Source organism: Bubalus bubalis, chromosome 5 (assembly GCF_019923935.1).
Source record: "Bubalus bubalis isolate 160015118507 breed Murrah chromosome 5, NDDB_SH_1, whole genome shotgun sequence".
In the NCBI taxonomy this organism is placed as follows: domain Eukaryota; kingdom Metazoa; phylum Chordata; class Mammalia; order Artiodactyla; family Bovidae; genus Bubalus; species Bubalus bubalis.
In genome coordinates, this window is record NC_059161.1 from 124,001,358 (window position 1) to 124,026,018 (window position 24,661).

At 54.8% G+C, this 24,661-nt stretch overlaps 3 protein-coding genes across 7 annotated transcripts; 2 read left to right on the forward strand and 1 right to left on the reverse strand.

The window, feature by feature from the left end:
* Positions 1–1,048: 1,048 nt before the first annotated feature.
* On the forward strand, positions 1,049–19,167 carry FERMT3 (FERM domain containing kindlin 3). Its single transcript, XM_006050868.4, has 15 exons — positions 1,049–1,206; positions 1,773–1,945; positions 5,311–5,544; positions 5,757–5,876; positions 5,984–6,152; positions 6,347–6,449; positions 15,840–15,947; positions 16,093–16,227; positions 16,310–16,359; positions 16,467–16,591; positions 16,818–16,924; positions 17,078–17,317; positions 17,662–17,786; positions 18,372–18,513; positions 18,606–19,167. The coding sequence occupies exons 2-15, from the start codon at positions 1,786–1,788 to the stop codon at positions 18,783–18,785; spliced, it is 1,998 nt and encodes a 665-aa protein (XP_006050930.1). The 5' UTR covers positions 1,049–1,206; positions 1,773–1,785; the 3' UTR covers positions 18,786–19,167.
* TRPT1 (tRNA phosphotransferase 1) lies at positions 19,096–21,645 on the reverse strand. Of its 3 annotated transcripts, none has more exons than XM_006050864.4 (8): positions 21,573–21,645; positions 21,143–21,229; positions 20,815–20,896; positions 20,103–20,272; positions 19,836–20,010; positions 19,567–19,623; positions 19,381–19,491; positions 19,096–19,245 (listed from the first exon to the last, which is right to left on the reverse strand). In XM_006050864.4, the coding sequence occupies exons 2-8, from the start codon at positions 21,218–21,220 to the stop codon at positions 19,154–19,156; spliced, it is 765 nt and encodes a 254-aa protein (XP_006050926.2). In that variant the 5' UTR covers positions 21,221–21,229; positions 21,573–21,645; the 3' UTR covers positions 19,096–19,153. The 3 variants fall into 3 exon arrangements, with proteins under 3 accessions (XP_006050926.2, XP_006050928.1, XP_006050929.1); XM_006050866.4 differs by having other exon boundaries at positions 21,452–21,592; XM_006050867.4 differs by lacking the exon at positions 21,143–21,229 and having other exon boundaries at positions 21,452–21,590.
* NUDT22 (nudix hydrolase 22) lies at positions 21,546–24,346 on the forward strand. 3 transcript variants are annotated; one of them, XM_006050859.4, is made up of 6 exons: positions 21,546–21,703; positions 22,057–22,554; positions 22,883–22,981; positions 23,566–23,663; positions 23,801–23,894; positions 24,181–24,346. In XM_006050859.4, exons 1-6 carry the CDS (start codon positions 21,551–21,553, stop codon positions 24,280–24,282), a joined length of 1,044 nt encoding a protein of 347 aa, XP_006050921.2. In that variant the 5' UTR covers positions 21,546–21,550; the 3' UTR covers positions 24,283–24,346. The 3 variants fall into 3 exon arrangements, with proteins under 3 accessions (XP_006050921.2, XP_044799584.1, XP_006050924.1); XM_044943649.2 differs by having other exon boundaries at positions 21,698–21,808; positions 22,055–22,554; XM_006050862.4 differs by lacking the exon at positions 21,546–21,703 and adding an exon at positions 21,717–21,737.
* Positions 24,347–24,661: the final 315 nt, after the last annotated feature.

The window sequence follows — 24,661 nt, forward strand, 5'->3', positions numbered from 1 at the left end:
GAGCCCTCCAAGTCATGTTTGCATAGGGGCAGAACAGGAGTGAGCCTCATGGGCACTGGCCCCAGATGGGCATGATGCAAGTAGAAGGACAGAGGGCGGTAGCAAGTCTGAAGACGAGACTTCAAGGCGTGCGGGCAGTCAGGCCATGAAACATTAGGGGCCCACTGGCTCAGAGGGTAAAGCGTCTGCCTGCAATGCTGGAGACCCGGGCTCGATCCCTGGGTTGTGAAGATAACCTGGAGAAGGAAATGGCAACCCGCTCCTGTACTCTTGCCTGGAAAATCCCGTGGACGGAGAAGCCTGGTAGGCTACAGTCCATGGGGTTGCAGAGTCGGACAAGACTAAGCAACTTGACTTTCACTTTCTGTTCAGCTATTCCCCTGGGCAGCTCTGAGGTTAGCAGGAAAATAGGCCCTTACTGGGAACAGGAAAGACTTAAGAAAATTGTTTCCCTTGGGGCCTTTAAGGATCTACTTTGTGATGATAAAAGGCATTCTTGGGCTTGAGCCGACTTGACCTGCGTGTGTGCTCAATTGTATCTGACTCTGCGACCCCCATGGACTGTGTCCCCCTGGCTCTCTCCATGGAATTTTCCAGGCAAGAATCCTGGAGTGAGTTGCCATTTCCTTCTCCAGGGGAACTTCCCAACCCAGGGATTGAACCCACATCTCTTGCATTGCAGGTAGATTCTTTGCTGCTGCACCACCTGGGAAACCTCTGGCTTGACCTGCCAGGTCCCTAAATAACCCAGATCTCATCCTTACAATGCCACCGCTCTTGCTCTTGGCAGCCGGAAGACCCCACCTCATGACAGGCCAGAGAAGGAAGATGGCTTCCTACAAGGGAACCCGAACTGGTGGCTTTTCTAGTTTGAATTGAGCCTCCCTCCAAATGAGGGGATCCTTTGTGGGGTGTTGGGTCCACAAGCCCCACTTGCTTCCTGTGCTTACTGGTAGCAGAGGCAGGGCTGTGTTGGCAGTTGCTTCCTGAACCCAGCGCCCCCCCCCCGCCCCCCCGCCCTGGGGAGGGGCCAAGCCCGCCCTGCTGGTGATAAGCGAGGGAGGGTTGCCCTCTGAAGGAAACTCCAAAGAGAAAGCGGAGGGGGAGGAAGCACGCAGCATTCTGCAGGTGTGTGGGCCGTGGCCAGGAGTGGCTGACGCGCCGACCCCCCACACACACCTGCAGCCCCAGCCCCTCGCAGGCAAGGTAAGCCAGCGGGCAGCTGGAGGCCCAAGGACCCTCCTCGCCCTCGCCCTCTGGCAGCCCTCTCTGCCCAGAACGCCTCTCTCCGTGCGGCAACCTAGACTTTCCACGGCCCTTGAGAGGCGTCAGCAACTTTGGGGTGGTGGTGCTGAGCTTTGGGCCTGATGGGGACTGTTTTCTGACCTGGGTTCACCATTTCTAGGGTGGGCAGCTGCCAGGGCGGGCTTGGGCTGGGCTGTCGGCTGGGCAAGCAAGTGGACGTTGGGCCCAGCTCTGGCACTGAGCTGGAGGGTGTTGGGGGAGCCCCTTCCTACTCTTAGGGGCCTTGTCTTCCTGTCTGCACAAAGGGAAAGGGCTGGGCAATGTGGTCTCGAGGAGCCCTTGCAAAGCTCAACCATTGTGATGGAGAGAGGAGTCTGAGTTTCTCACCTGGGACAACCCACCTCCCCGGGTCTTGCTGCTGCCGCGGCACTCTGGCCTGCGGGCTTGCCCTCTGGCCCCTTGCCTGTCCCGGGCACCACAGGCCACCTCCCAGCTGCCCACTCGCCTCCTTCCCACCCTCTCCTCAGCGCCGCCGGAGCCATGGCGGGCATGAAGACAGCCACCGGGGACTACATCGACTCGTCCTGGGAGCTGCGGGTGTTTATAGGAGAGGAGGACCCGGAGGCCGAGTCGCTCACCCTCCGCGTCACGGGGGAATCACACATCGGTGGGGTGCTCCTGAAGATTGTGGAGGAGATCAGTGAGTGTCCACAACCCCCGCCGCCCACCGGGTCCCCCAGGGCTTCCGGGCCGGCTCTGCTGCGCGGCCCTCGATAATGGAGTCACAGTGACTCAGGCACCAGCTTAATCATTTTGTTCCAAAAAAGACATTTCCCCAACTCAACTTCCCCTCCCTCCCACTGTCATCCGCCCTTCCTCCATGCCAGCTGGTTCTGCTAAGACCCCCAAGGACCAGACCCAGCCACAGTCCTCTGGGTCAGGAGAGGCCTTGCCTGGGCTGAGGCTGAGGTCCATTCTGGGGGTCAAGGGGAGGCCAGAGGGGGCTCCTGGTGACTCGGGGACCTGCTCCCACGCCCTGTCCCTGGGCGGAAGCCCTCAGCATGCTGGTGACAGGCCCCAGCCTGGGTGGGACGGCCCTGCCCCCACAGGAAGTTACAGCAGAGCCTCCTGTGGTGTCAACCCTGGAGGGGAGCAAGGCCAGCGACAGGGGGCTTCTCATCGCCTCTCCCTGCTGGGGTGGGGGCTGCCCCTTCCTGGGAGGGTGGCGGGCTGGTTCTGATAGCCAGAGCCGGAAGGCAGGCCCACGATAGGCCCATCCAGCCCACGACCTGGGCCCCTGCGGGTGTGGGGCGGGGGCGGGCTGCCTCAGGCCCGTCCAGCCCCCGCCCCGCCACGTGCGGCCCAGAGGGAGGTCAGTGGCTTGTGGAGAGCGTGGGGCCCCCCCGGACAGCCCAGCCACAAGGCTGAGGTAGTGAGGGGAGCCTCCAGAAGGCAGGGACCCAGGAGGTTGTGAAAGCAGAAGTGGGGAGCAGAGGATCCCTCAGGAGACTGGGTGACAAGACTCAGGCAGGCCTGGCCGAGCAAGGCAGAGAGGGTGAAGACCAGGTGCCCCAACAGAAGGCCCAGCTGGCCCCGGGGGACGGTCCACAGCAAAGCAAGAGGCCTCAACAAGGAGCCTGCGTGCTCCTTGTTGGGTCCAGAGTCAGGCCTGCGTGCGTGCTAAGTCGTGTCCAACTCTTTGCAACCCCATGGACTGTAGCCTGCCAGGTTCCTCTGTCCAAGGGATTCTCCGGGCAAGAATACTGGAGTGGTTGCCACTCCTCCACAGGCTGCTGGGCCCCCAGGGTCGAGTTCCTCCAGCTTCTCCTGTCCCCCACCCAGCAAATACTGTCCCCACTCCACCAACTCCCACTCTTTTCCTTAGGGCATCAGAGTCACTGATGCCCAGCCAAGCCAGCAGTGCCAACCTGGGGCCTGGAGCACAGCTGGGCAGGTGAGACCCAACCTTTAGGGGCCGGCTCAGGGCCAGGGTGGGCTGCTGCACAGGGTAAGCCAGCATGGAGGTCGCACCCAACCCAGGACAATATGAATCCCGAGTGAAGTGAAGTGAAAGTCGCTCAGTTGTGTCCGACTCTGCGACCCCATGGACTATATATATAGTCCATGGAATTCTCCAGGCCAGAATACTGGAGTGGGAAGCCTTTCCTTTCTCCAGGGGATCGTCCCAAACCAGGGATCAAACCCAGGTCTCCCATGTTGCAGGCGGATTCTTACCAGCTGAGCCACAAGGGAAGCCCATGAATCCCAAGAGGGGGGCTGCAAACAGGGAGGAGCTAGGCAAGACACTGGGGCATGGGGCGAGTTCTGAACAGGGTGAAGTCTGGGGGCTCTAGGCCAGGGAGGACTCCCGGAGTGTGACAAGGAACAAGGCTGGGAGACTGCTCTTCTGTCCGGTGTTTGGGATTCCATCCTGGAGGTGGAGAGCAGCAGGAAGGGTTCCCAGCGGAGGCTATCGGGCTAAGGCAGGCCCCTCCCAACAGGTCAGGCTGGAGGCAGTAAGGATGGACAGGAGGTGGAGTGTGGAGGCGGGACTGCCGTGGATGAAATGCGGCTGAAGGCGAAAGGGAAGCAGCCTAGCGGGAGGGCCGTTGTCATCCCGTCCCCAGGATCTGCGGGGAGCTGATGAGGGGAGGGGGAGCCTCTGTCCACTAAATCATGTCCAACTCTTTGCAACCCCATGGACTGTAGCCTGCAAGGTTCCATTGTCCAAGAGATTCTCCAGGCAAGAATACTGGAGTGGTTGCCGTTTCCTTTTCCAGGGGCAGACCCAGGGATTGAACCTGTGTCTCTTTATGTCTCCTGAACTACAGGTGGATTCTTTACCACTAGCGCTACCTGGGAAGCCCCCACAGAGTCAGGCAGAGCAAAGTTAAGAGGACCCCCTGGGGGGCTGGGACTCAGGATTGTTGCATTCATAGTCCCAGAGCCAGCCACATAGGCAGGTGAACAAAGGTTTCTGGAATGATCGAAGCCAATGGATGTGCCCCTTAGCCAGTGGGTTTCTGGCCTGGAGCTCACAGCAGAAAGATGAAGCCATAGACTAGATGAGACCGGCTCCCCCTCACCCTGGGAAAAGGCATGACCAAGGAGGGAGAAGAGGGTCCTCTTCCTGAACCAATGGGGATGGGCAGGGGCTGGCCTGGAGAGGGGCCAGTGAGAGAGAACAAGGGCAGAGGACCACGAGGAAACGGGAGTGTGTGCCACAAAACCAGGAACAGTGAAGGCGCAGCGGGGGGGTTTCTGGGCAGGAGAAGGCTGGAAGGAGGTGGGATTGGGGCAGGGGACAGGACCACTGCCCAGGAAGGGCTCTGACACTAGGGGACACAGCGCTTCCTTTGTCTCACCTGGCACCAGTTCAGGCTCCTGGGGGGAGGATCAAGAGGGGCGTGCGCGTCTTCTGTCACTGGCCGCATGAGACCTCGAGGCGCTCGCATCTCTAACCGAAAGCCCACGCTCTGTACTGGCGCGGCCACGTGCCTGTGTCACAGACACCTTCCACTCGCCGCAGGGTGGCAGGCCCCGCTCGGTGTCCATGGCTGCTCACATCTCAGGAACTAGAAAACTGAGGCCCAGGGAGGCTCAGGTCTTGGCCAAGGTCACAGACCTAGGAACCACTAGCTCTTTACGGGGCGCCTGCTGCTGTGTGCTCAGCATAAGCCCCAGGCCCTGCTGTCGCCTCTGCCTCCCGAGCTCCCAGAAATGCCGGAGAGAAGCCATGAAGTTGGGACTTGCAAGAGGACACAGGAGGTGCTGCATGGGGAAGCCAAGTGCCCTGGAGTGTGAGAGGCAGGGGCACTAGGTTCTGGGCTGGGGGCTCCTCCGGGAAGTGACTCCGCTCCGTGGCAGCTGAGGCCAGGGGACAAGCAGGTTAGCCAGCAAACAGCCATCCTGCCACGACCTCAGTCCTGGGCCCCCAGCCTGGCCCTGCTCCTGGCCTGGGCCGGGGAGGGGGTGTTCAGCACCTCTGGATCCCAGGCTTGTGCTCAGTGCTCAGGGCAGGGCCCACCTAGGCTGACATGGTCGCCCTTGCCTGTGGCCCCGCAGAACGCAAGCAGGACTGGTCAGACCACGCCATTTGGTGGGAACAGAAAAGACAGTGGCTGCTGCAGACCCACTGGACGCTGGACAAATATGGGATCCTGGCTGACGCCCGCCTCTTCTTTGGGCCCCAGCACCGGCCCGTCATCCTGAGGCTGCCCAACCGCCGTGCCCTGCGCCTCCGCGCCAGCTTCTCCCAGCCCCTCTTCCAGGCCATGGTGGCCATCTGCCGGCTCCTCAGTGAGTCCCCGGGTGGCCCCCATGCTGTCCCTGCCAGGGTCCAGCCAGGGGGAAGGTCCTCTCCCTTGCCAGGCCCAGCCACATCATCTTTGCCGAGCTGTTGTTCCCCCTCCAGCTTGGGGGGCTGGGACCCTCCCCAAACTGCCCATGGGTGGGGCAGGAGGTCACAGGGCAGGACCCTGGCCTCCCCTTGAGGCCCCGGCTCCCCTCAGGTATCCGGCACCCTGAGGAGATGTCTCTGCTCCGGGCTCCCGAGAAGGAGAAGAAGAAGAAGAAAGAAAAGGAGCCGGAGGAGGAGGTGTATGACCTGACCAAGGTCGTCCTGGTTGGGGGTGAGCGCAGGCTGCGGCAGCCCAGAGGATGCCACCAGGGGGGCGCCTGGGAGAGGCCTGGGTGGATGAGGGGTACCGGGCCTTGCTGACCCCCACCCGCACTCCAGGCGTGGCCCCCGCGTCGTTCCGGGGGATGCCAGCCCACTTCTCAGACAGCGCCCAGACAGAGGCCTGCTACCACATGCTGAGCCGGCCGCAGCCCCCGCCGGACCCCCTCCTGCTGCAGCGCCTGCCTAGGCCCAGCTCCCTCTTGGACAAGACCCAGCTCCACAGCAGGTGCGCGGCCTGCCAGGTCTGCAGGCGCCCTGGCGCCCCATGCCATGTGTCCTGCTCCCAGAGCCCACCCCCTGCCCCATGGCCTGCTCGGTCTCTTCCTGTATGTGTGTGCTTGCCCCCGAGCCAGCCCGGCCCTCTCCACCGCCCCGCTGCCCCTGACTCGGCCCTGACCCCCTGCCCGTGCTCTGGTCCAGGTGGCTGGATTCGTCGCGGTGCCTCATGCAGCAGGGCATCAAGGCCGGGGACACGCTCTGGCTGCGCTTCAAGTACTACAGCTTCTTCGACCTGGATCCCAAGGTGGGCCGGGTCAGGGAGAAGGGAGGCTGGGTCAGTGGGACACGGGGGACCTCACGTCGGAGCTCTGGGCTCCGCGAAGGTTAGACACTTGTGGGAGTCTGCCCAGCTGTCCGTTTGTCAGTCCACAACCCCGTTGGTTAGCTCCACCAACATGGTGCTGGGCCCCCATGGATGCCAAGGCCTGTTCCTCAAGGGTTGTCAGGGAGAGGCAGCTCAGTGTAGACCGTGGTAGGTGCTGGGAAGCCTGCTCAGGTGAAAGACGCCTGGGACACCTGGGCTCAGGGAAGGCTTTCTGGAGGCAGCGGCACTGGGACCGGCAGGAACCAGGGCAGGTGAGGGGTGAAGCTTTGCAGGCAGACGCCTGTGTGTACAGCTCCCTCCCTGCCTGCCTTCGGCATGGCAACAAACAGGCTCCATGAATCCAGGCTCAAAAGCCCCGCTTCTCTGTCCCTACTTCCTTGCCAAGCTTGTAAACATTGTTGTCCACAGAACCCTGGGGTGCAGTGTCTTTGCTCCCCAGAAGCCTTTCCAGTGGGTACTCCTTGATGCCCTCTCTCTCCTCAGCCAACTCCATCCTGGAGTCTTCCTTCCCCATGCTGTTGAGGTGACCAAGCCCTCCATGCTGTTTTGTTTTGGGCTGTACCGCACGGAGGGCATGCGGGATCTTAGTTCCCCGATGGAACTTGTGGCCCCTGCAGTGGAAGCATGGAGTCTTAAACACTGGACCGCCAGGGAAGTGCCCCAGTCCACTTCTTACTTGACTGCTTAGGATCCCCACGTGCTGCTCAGGAGTCTGCAGCTGCCCTGCCCCTCTCTGCCCTTCCGTCTCCAACAGCCTCTGGGAGTTGCGGGCTCCAGGGCTCCCTCTCCAGCCTCCTCTCTCCACCCTCTCTCCCAGGAAGCTCCAGCCTCCTGGGTTTAAAGATCATCTCTGGGCTCTTAAAGCTCTCAGTTTTACCACCTCCAGCCCAGACCTTCCTCCTTGAGCTCTAAACTCTCATGTCCAAGCCCTAGACTCTCATGTCCAACCGGCCATCTCTGCTCTAGCACCTAACAGGCATCTCAACTTTCTGTTTGAAACAAAACTCTTGATTCCCTGTCTGCCCAGCGCTTCCTCCTACCACGGACTCATGGCAAAGACCCTGCACTTACACTCCTCTTGTGGCTCCCAGGCTCTAGAGTGCAGGCTCAGTAGTTGTGGTGTTCAAGCTTAGTTGCACCATGTAGAATCTTTCTGGACCAGGGATCGAACCCATGTCTCCAGCATCAACAAGCAGATTCTTATCCACTGCGCCACCAGGGAAGTCCCATTGTAATTATTTAAACTTTAATAACCAGTCCATTTTTTTTTATTAAACTTTTGGTTTTGAGGTAAGTGTAGACTCACGGACAGTTATAAGAACTAATACATGAGATCCCAGACACCTGGAACTGGGTACCCCCAGCCAGTATCACGATCAGGACCTTGACCTGATACAGTCAAGACACAAGACACTTCCCTCAGTCAATTGTCCCGCAGATCCATTTTTTAAATATAAAAAGCAGTCTTTTCTCTCTGCCTACACACACTCCATTTCCTACGCTCTTTATCCCAGTGTGTAGATTTGGATTTCCAGCTGGTATCATTTTCTGTCTGCCTGAAGGACTTCCTTTAACATTTCTTTTCAAGCTGATCTACTGGTGATGGATTCTTTCAGTCTTTGTTCGTCTCTGTAAGTCATTATTTTGCCTTTGATTTTGAAAAATACTGTTCTTTGATGCAGCGTTCTCGGTCAATGTTTTTTTTTTTCCCTTAAAAATACTGCCCCACAGTCTTGCGGCTCGCTCCTTTGTAGGTGATGTGTCTTTTTCTGACTGCTTTTATGGTTTTCTCTTTACCACTGGCTTTAAACAATTTGACTATCATGCGCCTTGGTTTGCTTCAGGTTTCTCATGCTTGGGGTCCACTGAGCCTCTGGAATCCGAGTTCGTAGTTTTCATCAAATTTGGAAAATCTTTGACCTTTGTTTCTTCATGTATCTTTTCTGCTCCTCCGTTTTATGGGAGTCTGATGACGTGACTATTAAACACTGAAAATCGTCCCACAGTTCACAGATGTTCTGTTCAGTTTTTTCTTTCCCCCAGTCTTATTTTCCTATGTTTCATTTTGGATAATCCTATTGCTCTATCTTCAAGTTTACGAATCTTTTCTTCTCGCTTGTCTAATCTGCCATTAATACCCTGCCTACAAGTTCAGTTTTGACCTTTTTAACATTTTCCATCTCTCCTTAACGTGCTCATGCTTTCCTCTATCTTCTTGAACATACAACATATATTTAAAATAACATTTTAGGAACTTTCCTAGCAGTCCAGTGGTTAAGACTAAACCATCCAGGGGTGGGGAAGTAAGATCGTGCATGCAGCAAGGCCAAAAAAATTAAAACTTTTTGGTGTTTTTGTCTACTAATTCTATTATCTGTGTCATTTCTGGATCTACTTCTATTGACTATCTCCTAATTATGAGTTGTATTTTTCTGCTTCTTTTCATGCCTGATAATTTTTAATTTGATACCAGACACTACAAATCTTATACTCTTACTTGCTGGATTTTTAAAATACTTTAAAATCTTATTTGAGGATACAGTTAAGACACTTGAAAAAAAAAAAAAGACACTTGGAAACAGTTTGATCCTTCTAAGGTTTGCCTTGAACATTAATAATTATAATTTATGATAATTAATTGGGACTTCCCAGGTGGCCAGTTGGTAAAGAATCTGCCTCCCAATGTAGGAGACGCGCGAGATGTAGGTTCAAACCCTGGGTCAGGAAGATCCCCTGGAGTAGGAAATGGCAACCCACTCTAGTATTCTTGCCTGGAAAATTCCATGGGCAGGGGAACCTGGTGGACTGTAGTCCATGGGGTCACAAAGAGTTGGACACAACTGAGCATGCACAAAGGCAAAGGCAGTTATTAATTAGACCGGACAAAAGTTTACCCTATTACTGAGGCAAGAGCCTCCTGAGTCTTCTGATGTTATATACATATGATGAGGTTTCTCTAATCTCTGTTGGGAATATGAAGTCTTCCCACCCTGGTGTGAGCTCTGGCAAATGTGCACGTGTGTCTTTCAGTGTTTTCTTCCATCAGCCTTGGCTTGTTTCCTTACACACACATGTACGCTCATTAATCAGCTAAAGACTCGAAAGGGGCCCTCTGCAGATTCCATGCAGAACTTTCTCTTTGTGCAGTTCTCTGCTCTGCAGCACTCTGCGCTGTGAATTCTAGCTGCCTTGGACTCGCCAAATTCTCAGCTGCACCTGCTCACCTCTCACCTTAGGGAATATGCTGGGCTCCATTTGGGGTCCTCCTCTTGCCTGCAGCATTCACACTTGCTCCAGGCAGCAAGCTGGGGAAATCTCACCATTCATTCACTTGTTTCATAGCGATTAGTGGTTGCTGTTCAGGGTGGTGTTCTCCACTATCTAAAATTCATTTGGTTTTCTTGTTTTTTTGTTTTGTAAATTAAATGGTTTTTTTTGCTGCACCTGTGGTATGGGGGATCTTCGCTCCCTGAGCAGGGATCAAATCTGTGCCCTGTGCAGTGGAAGCAGTCTTAACCACTGTACCACCAGGAAAATCCCTTAAATTTTATTTTTAATCGAAGTAAGAGCTTAAGGAGTTGAATATCCCAATAGTGATAACAACAACAGAAAAACACTTCCTTTCTACCCCTCCTTATCCCAGATTTCTGATCCCTAGAGACTGTAGGTTTTAAGTCTTTAGCTTTTTATTCTAGTGTTTACCTCTATATGACAAGCTTAGATATGTCTATTCCCTTGATTTTTTTTTCACTCCATGCATTATCTATTCACTTTGTACGAAAGATGAAAATTTACCTGTCTTATTTCCTCCCTCCTTCCCCTACAACATACACCTCTTTTGCATCTTCCCAACTGAGCTGTGTTGTAGTTTTTGGTTAAAACAACATGAGCGCGGTTGTAAATAGTAACACATATAAATAGTGTTCTGAGCTAAGCCACAGAGTGACTATACTTCCTTTCTTGGTTTATTTATTTTCTGTTAATTGTCTGTGCTGTGCTTAGTTGCTCAGTCGTGTCCGACTTTTTGCAACCCCATAGACTGTCACCAGGATCCTCTGTCTGTGGAGATTCTCCAGGCAAGAATACTGGAGTGGGTTTCCATGCCCTCCTCCAGAGGATCTTCCCAACCCAGGTTTCCCGCATTGCAGGCAGATTCTTTACCATCTGTTAATTGCCTATCTGTACACAATTAGAAGTGAGACGCCAAAAGGCTCTCTGGACACTCTCCGTGAATCTGTGGCCTGCCGTGGGAGCTCTTCAGAGTGATGAGGTGGGAATGTTCCATAACCCAGTCCCTCCAACACTGCAGCTGAAGCACAATGCCCTTTTCAAAATGATTGTTTACTTTAGGATATCAATCAGTGTTATATCTTGGTAAGAACCGTGGAATGGTGGCAATCTAGACCCACTGACTGTTGTCCTTGAACTTCCCTTCACTATTTCCTGGTAATTCCTATAGTTGACTTCTTGATTCCTGACTCCCTCATTTCAATGGAGCATATATTTCAATGACTTCCCCTAAAATGGCAAAATGGTAATAGCTTTCCCTAAGTGGTTTGAAATCCTGTGTGTTTGAAAAGGTCACTGGTCTGCCCTCACATGAAAGTTTGCATAATTCTTGGTTTGAAACATTTTCCTGCCAAATTTTGAAACAACCTCCCATTGTCCTCGAGTTTCTAGTGTTTCTGTTGAAGAATCTAACTCCATTTAGTTTTCAACCCTTCCATATGTGACCCTTTCAATTTTTCTTGGAGGAGTAGGAGAGCCCCAGAAACTTAAGAATCTTCTTGGGAGTTGCCTGGTGGTCTAGTGGTTGGGATTCAGCAATTTCACTGCTATAACCTGGGTTCAATTCCACATCAGGAAACTGAGATCTTGCAAGCCACACGGCACAGCCAAAACAAAACACAGAAGAATCTTTTCCTTATCTCTTGATGTTTAAAAAAATCTCTCAATAGTATGTCCTCATATGAGTCTTTCTTCTTTGATTGTCCCACACACTTGCTGAGCCCTTTCAGACCAGAAGCCTGGGTCCTTGAGTTCTGGAAATATGGTCTATACAATCTCTTTAATAATTTACTGCCTTCCATTTTTCTGTTGTTTTTTTTTTTTTTTTCCTCCTGGAACTTGGTAGATATTACACCTCCTGGATTTATTTTTACAATAAAAAGTTGGATATTTATCTTTTCTTTCCTTTTTCATGTTTTTTGTCTTTTTGTTCTACTTTCTGGAAAGTTTCTTGACTGATCTTCCAAATGATCTATTGACTTTATAATTTCTGCAACTGTCTTTTTAAATTGTAAGAGCTCTTATTTTCTGACTGTCCCTTTTTAGTGTTTTTTATTTTATTTTTTAGTGTAATATACATTTAGAAATACTCACAAATGTCACCAACACATCAAGCAATAGAACTCTACCAGCATTCAGAAGCCAAGCAGTATCTCCCGCGGGGGAACCATTACTGTTACTGCTAACACCATAGATTAGTTTTGCCCATATTTGAAATTTACATAAAGGAAATCACACATTCTATATACTCTTTTGTGTCTATTTTTTTTCACTCAGCATTATGCTTGTATGATTCATCCATGTTGCATATAGGGTAGCATATTTCTCATTGGTGTGTACTATTTCAGGCTGTCAATATACCACAATTGATTTTAATTCTCCATTCTATTGTTTTGTTATTACTAATTTTTGGCTGCACCGGCTCTTCACGGCCGTGTGCAGGCTTGTGGGCTCTAGAGCGTGGGCTCAGTAGTTGCGGTGCATGAGTTTAGTTGCTCCATGACATATGAAATCTTCCCAGACCGGGGATTGAATTCGTGTCCCCTGCATTGGCAGGAGGTCTCTTATCCAGTACACCAGGCAAGTCCTCCATTCTATTGTTGATGGGCATTGTACAATGTTTAGATTGGGCTATTATGAATAGAAACACTATGAACATTCCAGCATATGTCTTTTGGTGAACATATACCATATTATCTGTAAGGTATACACCAAGAGGTGGAATTGCTGGGTTGTAGGGCACGCACTAGTTTGAAAAGTGAAAGTGTGTCCTATTCTTTGTGACACCATGAACTGTAGCCCACCAGGCTCCTATGTTCATGGGATTCTCCAGGTAAGAATACTGGAGAGGGTAGCCATTTCCTTCTCCAGGGGATCTTCCCAACCCAGGGAGTGAACCTGGGTCCCCTGCATTGCAGGCAGATTCTTTACCATCTGAGCCACCAGGGGTTATGGGGCAGGCACTGGTTTAGCTGTAGTAGATAACTACAGCCCCGTACACCAGCAGTGATGAGAGTTTCAACCGTTCCACAAATTCACCAGTACCTGATATTTCCTGCCTTTCCCATCTTAGCTCTTCAGGTGGGTGTGTAATAGTATCTCATATGGTATTTTGTTTGTTTATTCGAGCAGTTTTACTGAGATATAACTTCTATACCATAAAAACCACCCACTGTAAGCAGTTTATTTTTAGTAAGATACAGCTATGCCGCCATCACCACAGTCCAATTTTAGAACATTTCCATCACCCCAGAAAGTTCTCTAGTGCCCATTTGCAGTCATTCCTTCTTCCACACCCAGGCAACCACTGATTTGCTTTTCTGTGTGGCTTTAATGTACATTTCCCTGATGACTAATCAAGTTGAGAACTTTTTCACATGACTGTTAGCCCTTTGGATATCCTCTTTTGTGAAGTTTCTGTCCAATGTTTTACCAGTTTCTACACTGAGGTACTTATCTTTTTCGTATAGCTTTGTAGGAGTTCTTCATATATTCTGTGCAGAGTACTTTGACAGATAAATATATTGTGAATATATTTTCACAAAGCACAGAATACTTTGCCTTTTCATTCTCTTAGTAGTTTATTTTGAGGAACACGCACTCCTAATTTTAATATAATCTGAGTCATAGTTTTGTTTTATGATTAATATATTTTGCATCCTGTTTAAGAAATCTTTTATTCTAAAATTGCACAGATGTAGTCCTATTTTTCTCTAAATGTTTTACTGTTTTCACTTTGATATTCAGATCTGCAACTCAACTGGAATTGATATTTGTATGTGGTAAGAGGCAGAGATACAAATACTTTAACATTTTTTTTCATTAAAAAAAAATTTTTTTTTTTTTTACCATATGGGTATCCAATTGACCCAGGTCCATTTATTGAAAAGAACATCCTTTCCCCAGTGATGGCAAGATTTCCCTTGTCCCAAGGTGAACATACATGAGTCTGTCTCTGACTCTCTTTTTAAATATTTTTTAAAAATTATTTGGGAGTGCCAGGTCTTAGTTTGCAGCATGCAGGACCTTTGATCTTCACTGCATCATGCGAGATCTTTATTTGCAGCATGTTAACTCTTAGTTGCAGCATGTGGGATCTAGCTCCTGACCAGGGATGGAACCTGGGCCCCCAGCACTGGGAGCACAGGGTTTCAGCCACTGGACCACCAGCGGAGTCCCTCTCTCTAACTCTCTTTGATTCCATTGATCAATTTGTCTCTGTCACTACCATGTTGTCTTAATTACTATAACTTTATGATTACATTCCTTTTCAAAATAGCTTCCTGTTCTTGTTTTATGAGTGCAGAATTTTGTCTCTGTAAGGATTTCACCTAGTGTTTGAAGTTTTTTTCTGCTCTCTACATTGTCTTTATTTCCTCCAAGTTCTTTTTCCCCCTGACTGTAGTTCATGCCAGCAGTTTTTGTTAAATGTGGATAATCCCTGCCTGCCCTTTCATACTTAGTAAGGCTCTAAGAAGCCAGTTAGAAACCCGAGTGGATAAACAGGGCTTGGCATTTGGGAGGGTCTCCTGGGGAATATGGGGCAGGAATGCCCCTCATTGTAGGGGGTTTCTTTTTGGCTTCCCAGCAGTGAAAGCTCTGATCTCCTGACTGGGGAATAGAAAGCTCATTGCCAATGTCTTTGATGGCAAATGGAGAAGGGCTGAGGGTGTCTCATCTTTCAAAATGCCAACTTTCTCCTCATTCAGCTGTTTTCAGTACAACGTACTCCCACCCAGCTGTGCCGGGAGTGCCAGATGCACTGGCTCAGCATCTTGAGAGTAAATCTCTGGTTTCTACCAGGTGCCAGCTGGGAGCAGGGAGTCACTCGGCTGCAGGGAGTAGGGAGGGACTGTTCCATTTACAGACTTTCTATGGTCTTCATTTGAGCCCACCCTCGCCTCGCAGAAAGGCTTCCCTGGTGGCTCAGACAGTAAAGAATCCACCTGCAATGTAGGAGATGAGGGTTCAATCCTTGGGTTGGGAAGATCCCCTGGAGAAGGGTGTGGCAACCCACTCCAGTATTCTTGCCTGGAGAATTCCATGGACAGAGGCGTCTGGCGGGCTACAGTCCATGGGGTTGCAAAGAGTAGGACACTGAGCGACTAACACCTTCACCTCCCAGACCTGAGCCTGTCTATGACATGAACTGGGATGCCTTTGTTCAGATCTTAGTTCTTTTTGCTGTTTGCTTTCTGATTTTCCCAAACTCATTAGTGCCTTTGCCATAGAACAAGAGAGGGAAAAGAGTGTGAGAACCCAGCTCTTCTTCCCTGCAACTCAGTCCCTGTCCATGTTTCTGCTTTTCATCTTCCAAAATTTTGTTAGTATCTCTCAACCTGCTTTAGTCCCCTCTCTCTTCTTAGTTCTTTTGCCTTTATCCCTGTTATGGCTTTGCTATTGATGTTGGTGGGTTTCAGAGGGAGTGTGGGCTTAGTCTTACTTCTATGGGTAACTGGGGTTGCCCCTTTGAGCTCCCTGCTCCTTCTCTCTGGAATGTTCTTCCTACCACTCTTCTCATCAGTTACTCCTTGTCATTCCCAGGTGTCAGCACAGCAAGCCACCTCCCCAAGGAAGCCTTCCCGGAATGCTTCCATCTGGGGAGTAGCAGCCCTCCCCACCCCCAACACCCTAGTTCCATTCTTTCTCATCACCATCAAACTCGTGGGCTTCTTGCCTAAGCCCCACAAGTGAGCCCCTGCTTTGGAAGTTACTTCCTTAATCGCTTTGAATCACTTATTTATTGAGAGATCTACTCAGCCCCCGCCTTGTTCTTTCACACAGGGCACACAGTAGACAAATAGTCGATATCTGCACAGAAAGGTTTAGAGGGAAGAAACCGCCGCCTGCCTGGGCAGATGGGGTTGGCAGGCTGCGGTTGGGGTCTGCTGCCCATGTGGAACCACTCCATGAGCTTGCACAGCACAGGCCGGGCTGAGGCCAGAGGCTTGCGGGGACCTGGGTGCATGGGGTGCTCAGGACAGATGTCACCCAACCAACCCAGCCTCCCCCTCCCTCCAGACAGACCCAGTGCGGCTGACCCAGTTGTATGAGCAGGCTCGGTGGGACCTGCTGCTGGAAGAGATTGACTGCACCGAGGAGGAGATGATGGTGTTTGCAGCCCTACAGGTGCTGGGCAGGCCGGGGGCCCCTGGGGGCTGGGTGCAGGCCAGGCCCAGGGCAGGGTCTTCCAGGGGAAACTCTGTATCCGGGGAAGCCCTGTTGGGCAAATGGGCTGCTGGCTCAGCCATCCCTGGCCACGTGCCCCCTCCAGTACCACATCAACAAGCTGTCCCAGAGCGGGGAGGTGGACGAACCAGCGGGCACAGATTCAGGGCTGGACGACCTGGATGCAGCCCTGAGCAACCTGGAGGTGAAGCTGGAGGGGTCGGCGCCCACGGACATGCTGGTGAGGAGGGGCTCCAGTTAGGGGCTGGGGTCAGGGCTGAGCGCAGGGGCTGGGCGCCCGCCCTGACTCCTCTTCTCCCCAGGACAGCCTCACCACCATCCCAGAACTCAAGGACCATCTCCGGATCTTCCGGTGAGCCTGGGTCCAGCCTTGGCAGCCCTGCTGGAGGGGGGCCCAGTGCGGAGAGAGGATGGGGAGGAGGGAGGTGGCCTGTCCTGAACCTCCCACCACACCCTCAGGCCCCGGAAACTGACTCTGAAGGGGTACCGCCAGCACTGGGTGGTGTTCAAGGAGACCACCCTGTCCTACTACAAGAGCCAGGACGAGGCCCCCGGGGAACCCATCCAGCAGCTCAACCTCAAGGGTGAGTGATGGCGGTCTGCGGGACAAGGGCAGGGCCGGGCCAGGCGTGTGCAGGGGCCTCACCTGACCCACCTGGGACTGGCCAGGTGAATGCTCTCACCTGTCTCCAACTAGGGGCCGGAAGATGCCCTCTGACCCGAGGCCGCTGTGCAGGGCTGGCATTCACCCAGGGCCCTCGCACCCTGGCTCCTCTCCCCAGCCCCCTAGCCCATCCCTTCTTCCTCCAGGCTGTGAAGTGGTCCCTGATGTCAACGTCTCAGGCCAGAAGTTCTGCATCAAACTCCTGGTGCCCTCCCCTGAGGGCATGAGTGAGATCTACCTGCGGTGCCAGGATGTGCGTGAAGGGCTGGGACCAGGACCCCTGGAGGCTGGAGCTAAATGGGCGCTGGGCGGGGCCAGGCCAGGGGCACGGGGCGGGGCCAGGCCAGGGGCAAGGGGCGGGGCCAGACCAGGGCCCTCACCTCTCTCCCCGCCCCTCCCACCCCAGGAGCAGCAGTATGCCCGCTGGATGGCTGGCTGCCGACTGGCCTCCAAGGGCCGCACCATGGCGGACAGCAGCTACTCCAGCGAGGTGCAGGCCATCCTGGCTTTCCTCAGCCTACAGCGGGCAGGTGGCGGCGGCGGGGGCTCCGGCAACCATCCCCAGGGTCCCGATGCCTCCGCCGAGGGCCTCAACCCTTATGGCCTTGTGGCCCCACGCTTCCAGAGAAAGTTCAAGGCCAAGCAGGTGCCAGGGAGAGTGGGTGGTGGGACTGACCAGAGGGTTTACCTGGCCAACCTCGGCCCCTGGATCTCCACAGAGCCTTCCCCTGGAAATGCACGCGCTCACTCGCTCATTCTCCCTCCCGGGTCCTGGGACTGGGTGTAACCCTCTGGGAGGGGTCACAGTCCAGCCGCCCCGTCCTCCACAGGGCCTGGCTCAGCTCATGCCGCTGAATGCAGACAGGGTGCACTCCAGTGGCCCCACGCTGGGCACTGTCCCCACCCCAGGCTCCACATCCTGTCTCCTTGATGGGGACAGGCAGGGGGTCTCAGGGACCTTGGCAGCCCCTCACCAGCTTGGTCCTGCAGCTCACTCCACGGATCCTGGAAGCCCACCAGAACGTGGCCCAGCTCTCGCTGTCTGAAGCCCAGCTGCGTTTCATCCAGGCCTGGCAGTCCCTCCCCGACTTCGGCATCTCCTATGTTGTGGTCAGGTAGGAGCCCCACCCCAGCCTGCTCAATTAGGCACAGCCCTCCCCTGCTGCCTGGGAGCAGTGTGTGAAGCCTTCCTTCCTGTCCTCGGAGGGGAGACCTTACTGAGGGCAGCCTGTGTGCACCCCCTCCATCCTGCACCTGTGCAGCACACACTAGAGAGCGATCAGGCCGAGAGAGCCGGTTGCCCCCTGTACCCATCCCAGCCCTGCCACACACCGTTCTCCCTGGGCCTTGGGCAGCTGGTCTATAGGACAAGGTTGGGTGGCTGCTGTGAAGGGAGCACCCCCTTTGACTGCCCACTTTCCGAGCCTGTAGACAGGAACAAGCTGAGGATGATGCTAAAAAAAAAAAAAAAATGTTCCTATGGAAAGGCATGGACTATTTGGCTGATGCTGCTAAATGCTACCATAGGGATTACATCAGTGAAGCCCCTTTTTCCACATGAGGAACTTGAGACCCAGAGAAACTAAGGGATTAACTTGCCAGCTTGCTCCTGAGTGCCACACCAAGCTCTCTGGGTGGGCTCCGGGGCCATGCAGAGTGGGGGTGGAGGTCCCCCCTCACACTTTCCACTTGGGCACCAGGTTCAAGGGCAGCAGGAAAGACGAGATCCTGGGCATCGCCAACAACCGACTGATCCGCATTGACTTGTCCGTGGGTGACGTGGTTAAGACCTGGCGCTTCAGCAACATGCGCCAGTGGAATGTCAACTGGGACATCCGGCAGGTGGGCCTGGAGTGAAGGTGGGGGAGGGACCTGGGACTGGGCTGGACCCAGCCAGGGGCAAGGCACCAGCCCTCTGACCACCCACCCCACAGGTGGCCATCGAGTTTGACGAGCACATCAACGTGGCTTTCAGCTGCGTGTCCGCCAGCTGCCGCATTGTGCATGAGTACATCGGGGGCTACATCTTCCTGTCCACGCGGGAGAGGGCCCGGGGGGAGGAGCTGGACGAGGACCTCTTCCTGCAGCTCACCGGAGGCCACGAGGCCTTCTGAAGCCTGTCTCACTGCCCCCGCCCGCTCACCACCTGCCATGACCACTCCTAAGTCCACATCCACTGGGACTCACTGTCCACACACTGTCCAGACATGCAACGACCGAGCTGGATCCATTCACTCACTGTCACTGGCTCTGTGTAGACCAGAGTCCCGGCTGGGTCAGACCCTGCCATCCCTCTGGGAGGGTAGGCCCTCATTTGCACAGCACCCGCCCTTCCCTTGTCTGAGTGGCCAGGACCAACACCTCTGGCCCAGCTGAAGTCCCTGAGCACACGAGGAAGACTGGCTGCAGCCACGGGATGATGACTCATAGTTTCAAATCAGTTTCTTTTTTACCTTTTTACATTTTTAAAAAAATAAATATTTTATTGTTGGGTCATCCGTCTTCCTCTGGAGCCATGCTTGGAGTCTCTCTGATGCTCTGTCTCTTCATTGCCAGCCAAGGAGAGGGCCTTTCCTGAGATAGAGAGGAGAGTTGGTTAGAGAAAGGAGAACTAAGTCAGTCTGAGGTTGCAAGCTGGGAAAGAGGTGAGGGCAGAGGGCACAGGCTTCAGGCACAAAGAACAGGGCTGGCTGGGGTGGTGGTTCTTACGGGTAGGGCGCAGCTGCAGGGCCTCCTTGAAATACTTGGGAGGCAGGACACCGTCAGCATTCCCTGGAGTCAGGATCACCCCATTGGCAGAGCGAAAGAAGGGGATTCCATCTGCAGACAGAGCCAGACCTGTGACTCAAGCCCTCTCAGAAGGCCTGGGGTGGTCCCTCCTGTGTCCAGACTCACCTGCCAGGGCCAGGGGCCCATTGATGAACACAGCCACTTCACAATTTGGCCGCATACCTGAGTGGACAATTGGAGCTGGGGCCTGGGGCGTCTGGACTGTAGTTATCAAACCTGGGTGGGCTGGGATCCTGGGCTCATTTCAAGGGGTGGGGAGGGGATTTGTTCCTGCATGCAGGGTATGAACTGGCCCTGGACAAGAGGCTATGACCCTCGGAGGGGGACCTGGAAGGACAGATTGCGTAGGAGTAGCTTGGGGGAGGGGCACTGACCACTGATGACACCAGGGTCCCCAGGCAGTCCTGGGGCCAGGTGGATGTGTGTCCTTCCCTGGCAGGATAGGCCCTTGAGCAGGATGGACGGCCAGTGCTGCCGGAATGTGCCATGGACGAGCATCAGGGGCAGGGCCTGCGGGGTCTCCAGGGGCTCCAGCTCTAACTCAGGCACCTGGGATGGATGCGGGGGGAAGGGCGGCAGTGACCCTCCCCTCACAGGCAGGGGTCTCACATGGCTCTGCCACTTGCCCCCTTATTACCCACCTGCAGGGAGTGACCCTGATTGGCCCGGATGAGGGGGCCGGTGCTGGGGTCCCCTGGCTGCAGGGCAAAGCGCTGCTTCACATTGGTGTCCACCACGCGTTGAACATCTTCAGCTGAGAAGCTGCGGAACTGGGGCAGCTGCAGGAGGGCGTCCAGGGGCACGAAACCATCTGTGGGAAGGCAGGGTGGTAAGGAAATGACCTTGCTCTGGCCCTGGCCAGAGTTCACAGGGGGAGCCTCAGACTGCAAGACCAGAGCCCATGTGACCTTTAGAAAGTCCCCCCTTTCTGGGCCTCAGTCCCTCACCTTACATGAAATAGGCTCTGTCTCATGGAGACAGGACCCCCTGTCTCACAGAGGGTCACAAAGATCAAGGGACCCTTTTGAGGACAGAACCCAGCCCAGAGTGGACACTCAATAAACAACAGTTGCCCCAACACCCCTAGTGCCCAATCTTGGCGTAAGTGTTTATTGGGCCACTGGGCTGGAGGTATCACCAGGCCTGGCCAGACACAGGCTCCTCTCCCAGTCCGCCCTGGACATGATCCCGGGCTCTGGGCCTCAGCCTTCCCTTACATGGCAGGGATGTACCTTCTGTGCTGTCCCCACAGGACTGTGGTAGGAGCCATGGGGGAAGGCGATTACCAACTGGCTCACTCTACTCCCTGGGCTCCAAGCACTCCTGGGCCCAGCCCCTAAGACGCTCACTTACCGGACCCCATGGGAAGGCCCAGCTTCAGGGCCCCATGGCGCAGGGCGTAGGACAGAGCCTTGGACAGCTGGACATCTCGGTCCTGAAAGAGCCCAGAGCTGACCCTTAGTCCCAGTGGTGACCCTGCCTGCCCAGCTGCTCACCCTGAAATCTGAGTGACCTGCCGCAGAAGGAGACCAGAGGGACAGCAGTCCCTGTGCTCCTGGGAACAGTATGACCCAGCAGCTCCTGCTCCCATGCCATCAGCATTTCCCAGGGAGCAGGGCTCAGAGCTGCCCTCCCCGCCCTCCCACATTGGGAGCAGGGGTGAGGGTGGAGAGGAGAGCACCTGGTCCCGGGGGGGTCTGTGAGCCCTTCTACCCTTGGGCCCAGCTGCTTCCCGCCTCCTTCCTCCAGAGGAGTTCATGGCCAAGACCTGTGGGGAGCAGTGACATGGGAGACTGTTAAGGACCCCTCCCATCTCCCCATGCTGCCCAGTGTCACAGAGCCTCAGGATTTGAGAGCTGGGAGGGGGATATTCAGATCACTAAATTCACTTTCCACCCCCAACTCCCTGGAGCCGATAGGGAAACTGAGGCACAGCAGGCAAGACTTGCCCAAGGTCACACGGGTCCCAGGGAAGCTGAACCCCCCTGACCCAGGCTCGTTGGTCTGCTCCGCAAGGCGCGCCTCGGGAGGCGCGGCCGCCATCCAGGCTAAAGTGCGGAATTGTTTGGGCCGGCCAGACAGACGGAGCATGGACAGACAGGAAGGCTCACCGACTCCGGGTGCCGGGCAGCTGATCCGGCGGGGCCCTGAGCTCCGGGACCGGCCAATGAGAAGCCGAGAAAGAAGGGGGCAGGCATTTCCGCTCGGAGGAAAGGGGCGGAGCCTGCGGGAGAGTGGGCCGGTGAGTGCCGGCTGGAGGCCGGAGCTTCCGGATGGTGGGAGGGGTCCCGGCATGTCTAGGGTTGGAGCCAGGACCTTTGGTTTGCGGAGACAGGGGCACTGGGGGGAGACAGGACCCAGGACCTCTGGGTTGTAGGGATGCCGGGGAGTCTAAGGGATGTCTGGTAGCAGGAGCCTAGGAGCTCTTGCTGGGATGATAAGACAGTTTACTGCCCAGGGAGTGGTCAGGGGGGTGTAGAAGGGCTGCGCGGGGGTGGGTACCCTCAGGAAGTCTGTGACAGAGGGGGCCAGCTGCCGCGCCCAAGGGAGGCTGTGGGTCCCCCGAGATGACAGGCTTGGCTGTGTCGTCCCCAGAACTGCCCTCTCCAGGCCATGGACCCTGAGGTGTCCCTGCTGCTGCAGTGCCCCCCCGGGGGGCTGCCTGAGAAGCAGGTTCGGGCAGAGCTGAGCCCAGCCTATGATCGTCGCCCACTGCCAGGAGGGGACAAGGCCATCATCGCCATCTGGGAGAGCCGGCTTCAGGCCCAGCCCTGGCTCTTTAATGCCCCCAAGTTCCGCCTGCACTCCGCCACACTGGCGCCCACTGGCTCGCCAGGGCCACAGCTGCTCCTGCGCCTGGGCCTTACTTCCTATCAAGACTTCCTGGGGACCAACTGGGCCAGCTCAGCTGCCTGGCTGCGACAGCAGGGGGCCACCAACTGGGGTGACAAGCAAGCCTATCTGGCAGATCCCCTGGGCGTGGGCGCTGCACTGGCCACTGCTGACAACTTCCTTGTCTTCCTGCGCCGCTCTGGCCAGGTGGCTGAGGCACCTGGGCTGGTGGACGTGCCCGGTGGGCATCCTGAGCCTCAGGTGAGATGCCAGGCTGGGCACAGAGGCACAAAGACCCACAAAGCTCAGCTTTGTCTTCCTCATCTCTTAAAAGGGGAGTTGGCCTGGTGCTTCTCCAAAGTCTCTTCTTAGGGGTAGCCTCTCAGCCTCTCCGCTGAATCCTGTCCCAGACCCATGGGAAGCTAGGGAACTGGGGGTGGGGGTGGGGATGGAGAACCTAGCTGAACCAGTAGTTGCCCATCTGGAAAAAGAGGGCTGGGGTCAGAGGAAGTGGCCTTCAGGGCCAGTGCGTGTGGGGGGGAAGTAGGGCAGAAAGAGGGGAGCAGAGACTGAGCTTGACCTCTCACAGGCCCTGTGCCCAGGTGACAGCCCCCTGCACAAGGACCTCCCTGGGGAGCTGGTGGTGCACGAGCTCTTCTCCAGTGTCCTCCAGGAGATCTGTGATGAGGTGAGTGAGGGGCAGGCAGAACAGAGTAGTGGGCAAGGAGGGAGGAGGTAGAACAAGCCAGAATTCCACAGGTCCAGACTGGCACATGGCTTGTGGGATCTTAGTTTCCTGACCAGGGATTGAACCCAGGGCTTTGGCAGTGAGAGTACGGGACTCCTCGTAACTGCTGGACTGTCAGGGAAGTCCTAGGCATCCATCATTGAGCAAAGAGCTTGGCTTTGCAGCTAGGCACACTTGAAGTGGAATTCTAACCCTTGCCTCTGTGTGCCTCAGGGTTTTCCTCCCTACAGTGGGGATAATGATAAATGTCTTGCCTACTTCCCCACCAGGTTTGTTGAAAAGAGGGGTAAAGAGGAGTCCCAGTTACTAAATCAACTTCCCTTGGGTGACTCAGGGCAAACTGTTCCATCTCTCCAGTTCTAGTTTTCCCACATGAAATGAACGTGCCCAAGATCTGACTTTCTGTGACTCTGTGCACTTGAACTACAAACTGTAAAACGCTGTACTAGGGTAACATGCTATTCTTCATTGAGGGGGCAGGGACGTGGGAATTGGGCACTGACAGGTGGTACCCCTGGCCCCAGGTGAATGTGCCGCCACTCACCCTGAGTCAGCCACTGCTGTTGGGCATCGCCTGCAATGAGACCAGTGCCGGCCGTGCCAGTGCTGAGTTCTACGTCCAGTGAGTGATCTCTGGGGGACAGAATCCTGGGTCCTGGAGTAGGTGGGTGGTTGAGGGGCATGGCTGAGGGAGCTGGTGCTCCACAGGGCCCCTCCAGGGGCTAAGCACTCACCAGGCCACTCTCACATCCTGTCCAGGTGCAGCCTGACTTCTGAGCAGGTGAGGAGACACTACATGAGTGGGGGACCTGAGGCCCACGAATCCACAGGAATCATCTTTGTGGAGAAACAGGTTCGAGGTGGCAAAGTGTGTCATTTGGATAAGCAGCTGGGTTGGGGCTTGCAGAGGCCTGGTGATGCACGTCTGTCTCCCAGGCCTGGGTCGGACGGGGCTCCCAGATCTCAGAGTTTCTCTCCAGAGCCACAAGTCCTCACGGGGTTGCCTTCAGCTCAAGGGAGAGTGCCAGGGACCTGCTCAGCCCCCTTAACATGAGGTTCTGAGGCTCAGGAACTGTGGGCACAGCTCCCACAAGAAACCTGACGCTGAGATGTCTGGGTCTCACTGTCTCTCCCCACAGAGTATGCAAAGGTTGCAGGAGACTGAGATGTGGGCTGAGCTCTGCCCCTCAGCCAAAGGCGCCATCTTCCTCTACAACCGGGTCCAGGGAAGTTCCACCTGAGTCTCCTGGAGTCCCCAGCCCTATCACCACAGCTCGGAAGACAATAAAGGACTTTATTCTTGGATTCCTTTGGCATCTGCTGTTTGCATGAGACAGAGGGGGCCACTGGGAGAGCCCAGGGAGGGTGAGAGAGACAGGACAAGTGACTTGGGTTAAAAAAAGGCCCAGCCTCAGTCTTCCCCTCTGCAAGCTGAGGGCCGTGCCCCTTTGCCAGGTTCCAGTGAGGCTCCAGGCTGACTATGGGGTGGAAGGGTTTCCCGAATCTGCCTGCAATGCAGGAGACCCGGGTTTGATCCCTGGGTCGGGAAGATCCCCTGGAGAAGGAAATGGCTACTGACTCTATTATTCTTGCCTGGAAAATCCTATGGACAGAGGCGCC

Bases quoted from the DNA above. Each gene is read 5' to 3' on its own strand.
- FERMT3 (XM_006050868.4), top strand. From the start codon at position 1,786: ATGGCGGGCATGAAGACAGCCACCGGGGACTACATCGACTCGTCCTGG. The intron at 6,450-15,839 runs GTGGGCCGGGTC...CCCTCCCTCCAG, and splicing joins TCTTCGACCTGGATCCCAAG to ACAGACCCAGTGCGGCTGAC. The intron at 17,787-18,371 runs GTAGGAGCCCCA...CTTGGGCACCAG, and splicing joins ATCTCCTATGTTGTGGTCAG to GTTCAAGGGCAGCAGGAAAG.
- TRPT1 (XM_006050864.4), bottom strand. From the start codon at position 21,220: ATGAACTCCTCTGGAGGAAGGAGGCGGGAAGCAGCTGGGCCCAAGGGT. The intron at 20,273-20,814 runs GTAAGTGAGCGT...GCCTTCCCACAG, and splicing joins GGGCCTTCCCATGGGGTCCG to ATGGTTTCGTGCCCCTGGAC. The intron at 19,624-19,835 runs GTCAGTGCCCCT...TTGTCCACTCAG, and splicing joins GGACCCTGGTGTCATCAGTG to GTATGCGGCCAAATTGTGAA.
- NUDT22 (XM_006050859.4), top strand. From the start codon at position 21,551: ATGGACAGACAGGAAGGCTCACCGACTCCGGGTGCCGGGCAGCTGATC. The intron at 21,704-22,056 runs GTGAGTGCCGGC...TGTCGTCCCCAG, and splicing joins GCCTGCGGGAGAGTGGGCCG to AACTGCCCTCTCCAGGCCAT. The intron at 23,895-24,180 runs GTTCGAGGTGGC...CTCTCCCCACAG, and splicing joins TCATCTTTGTGGAGAAACAG to AGTATGCAAAGGTTGCAGGA.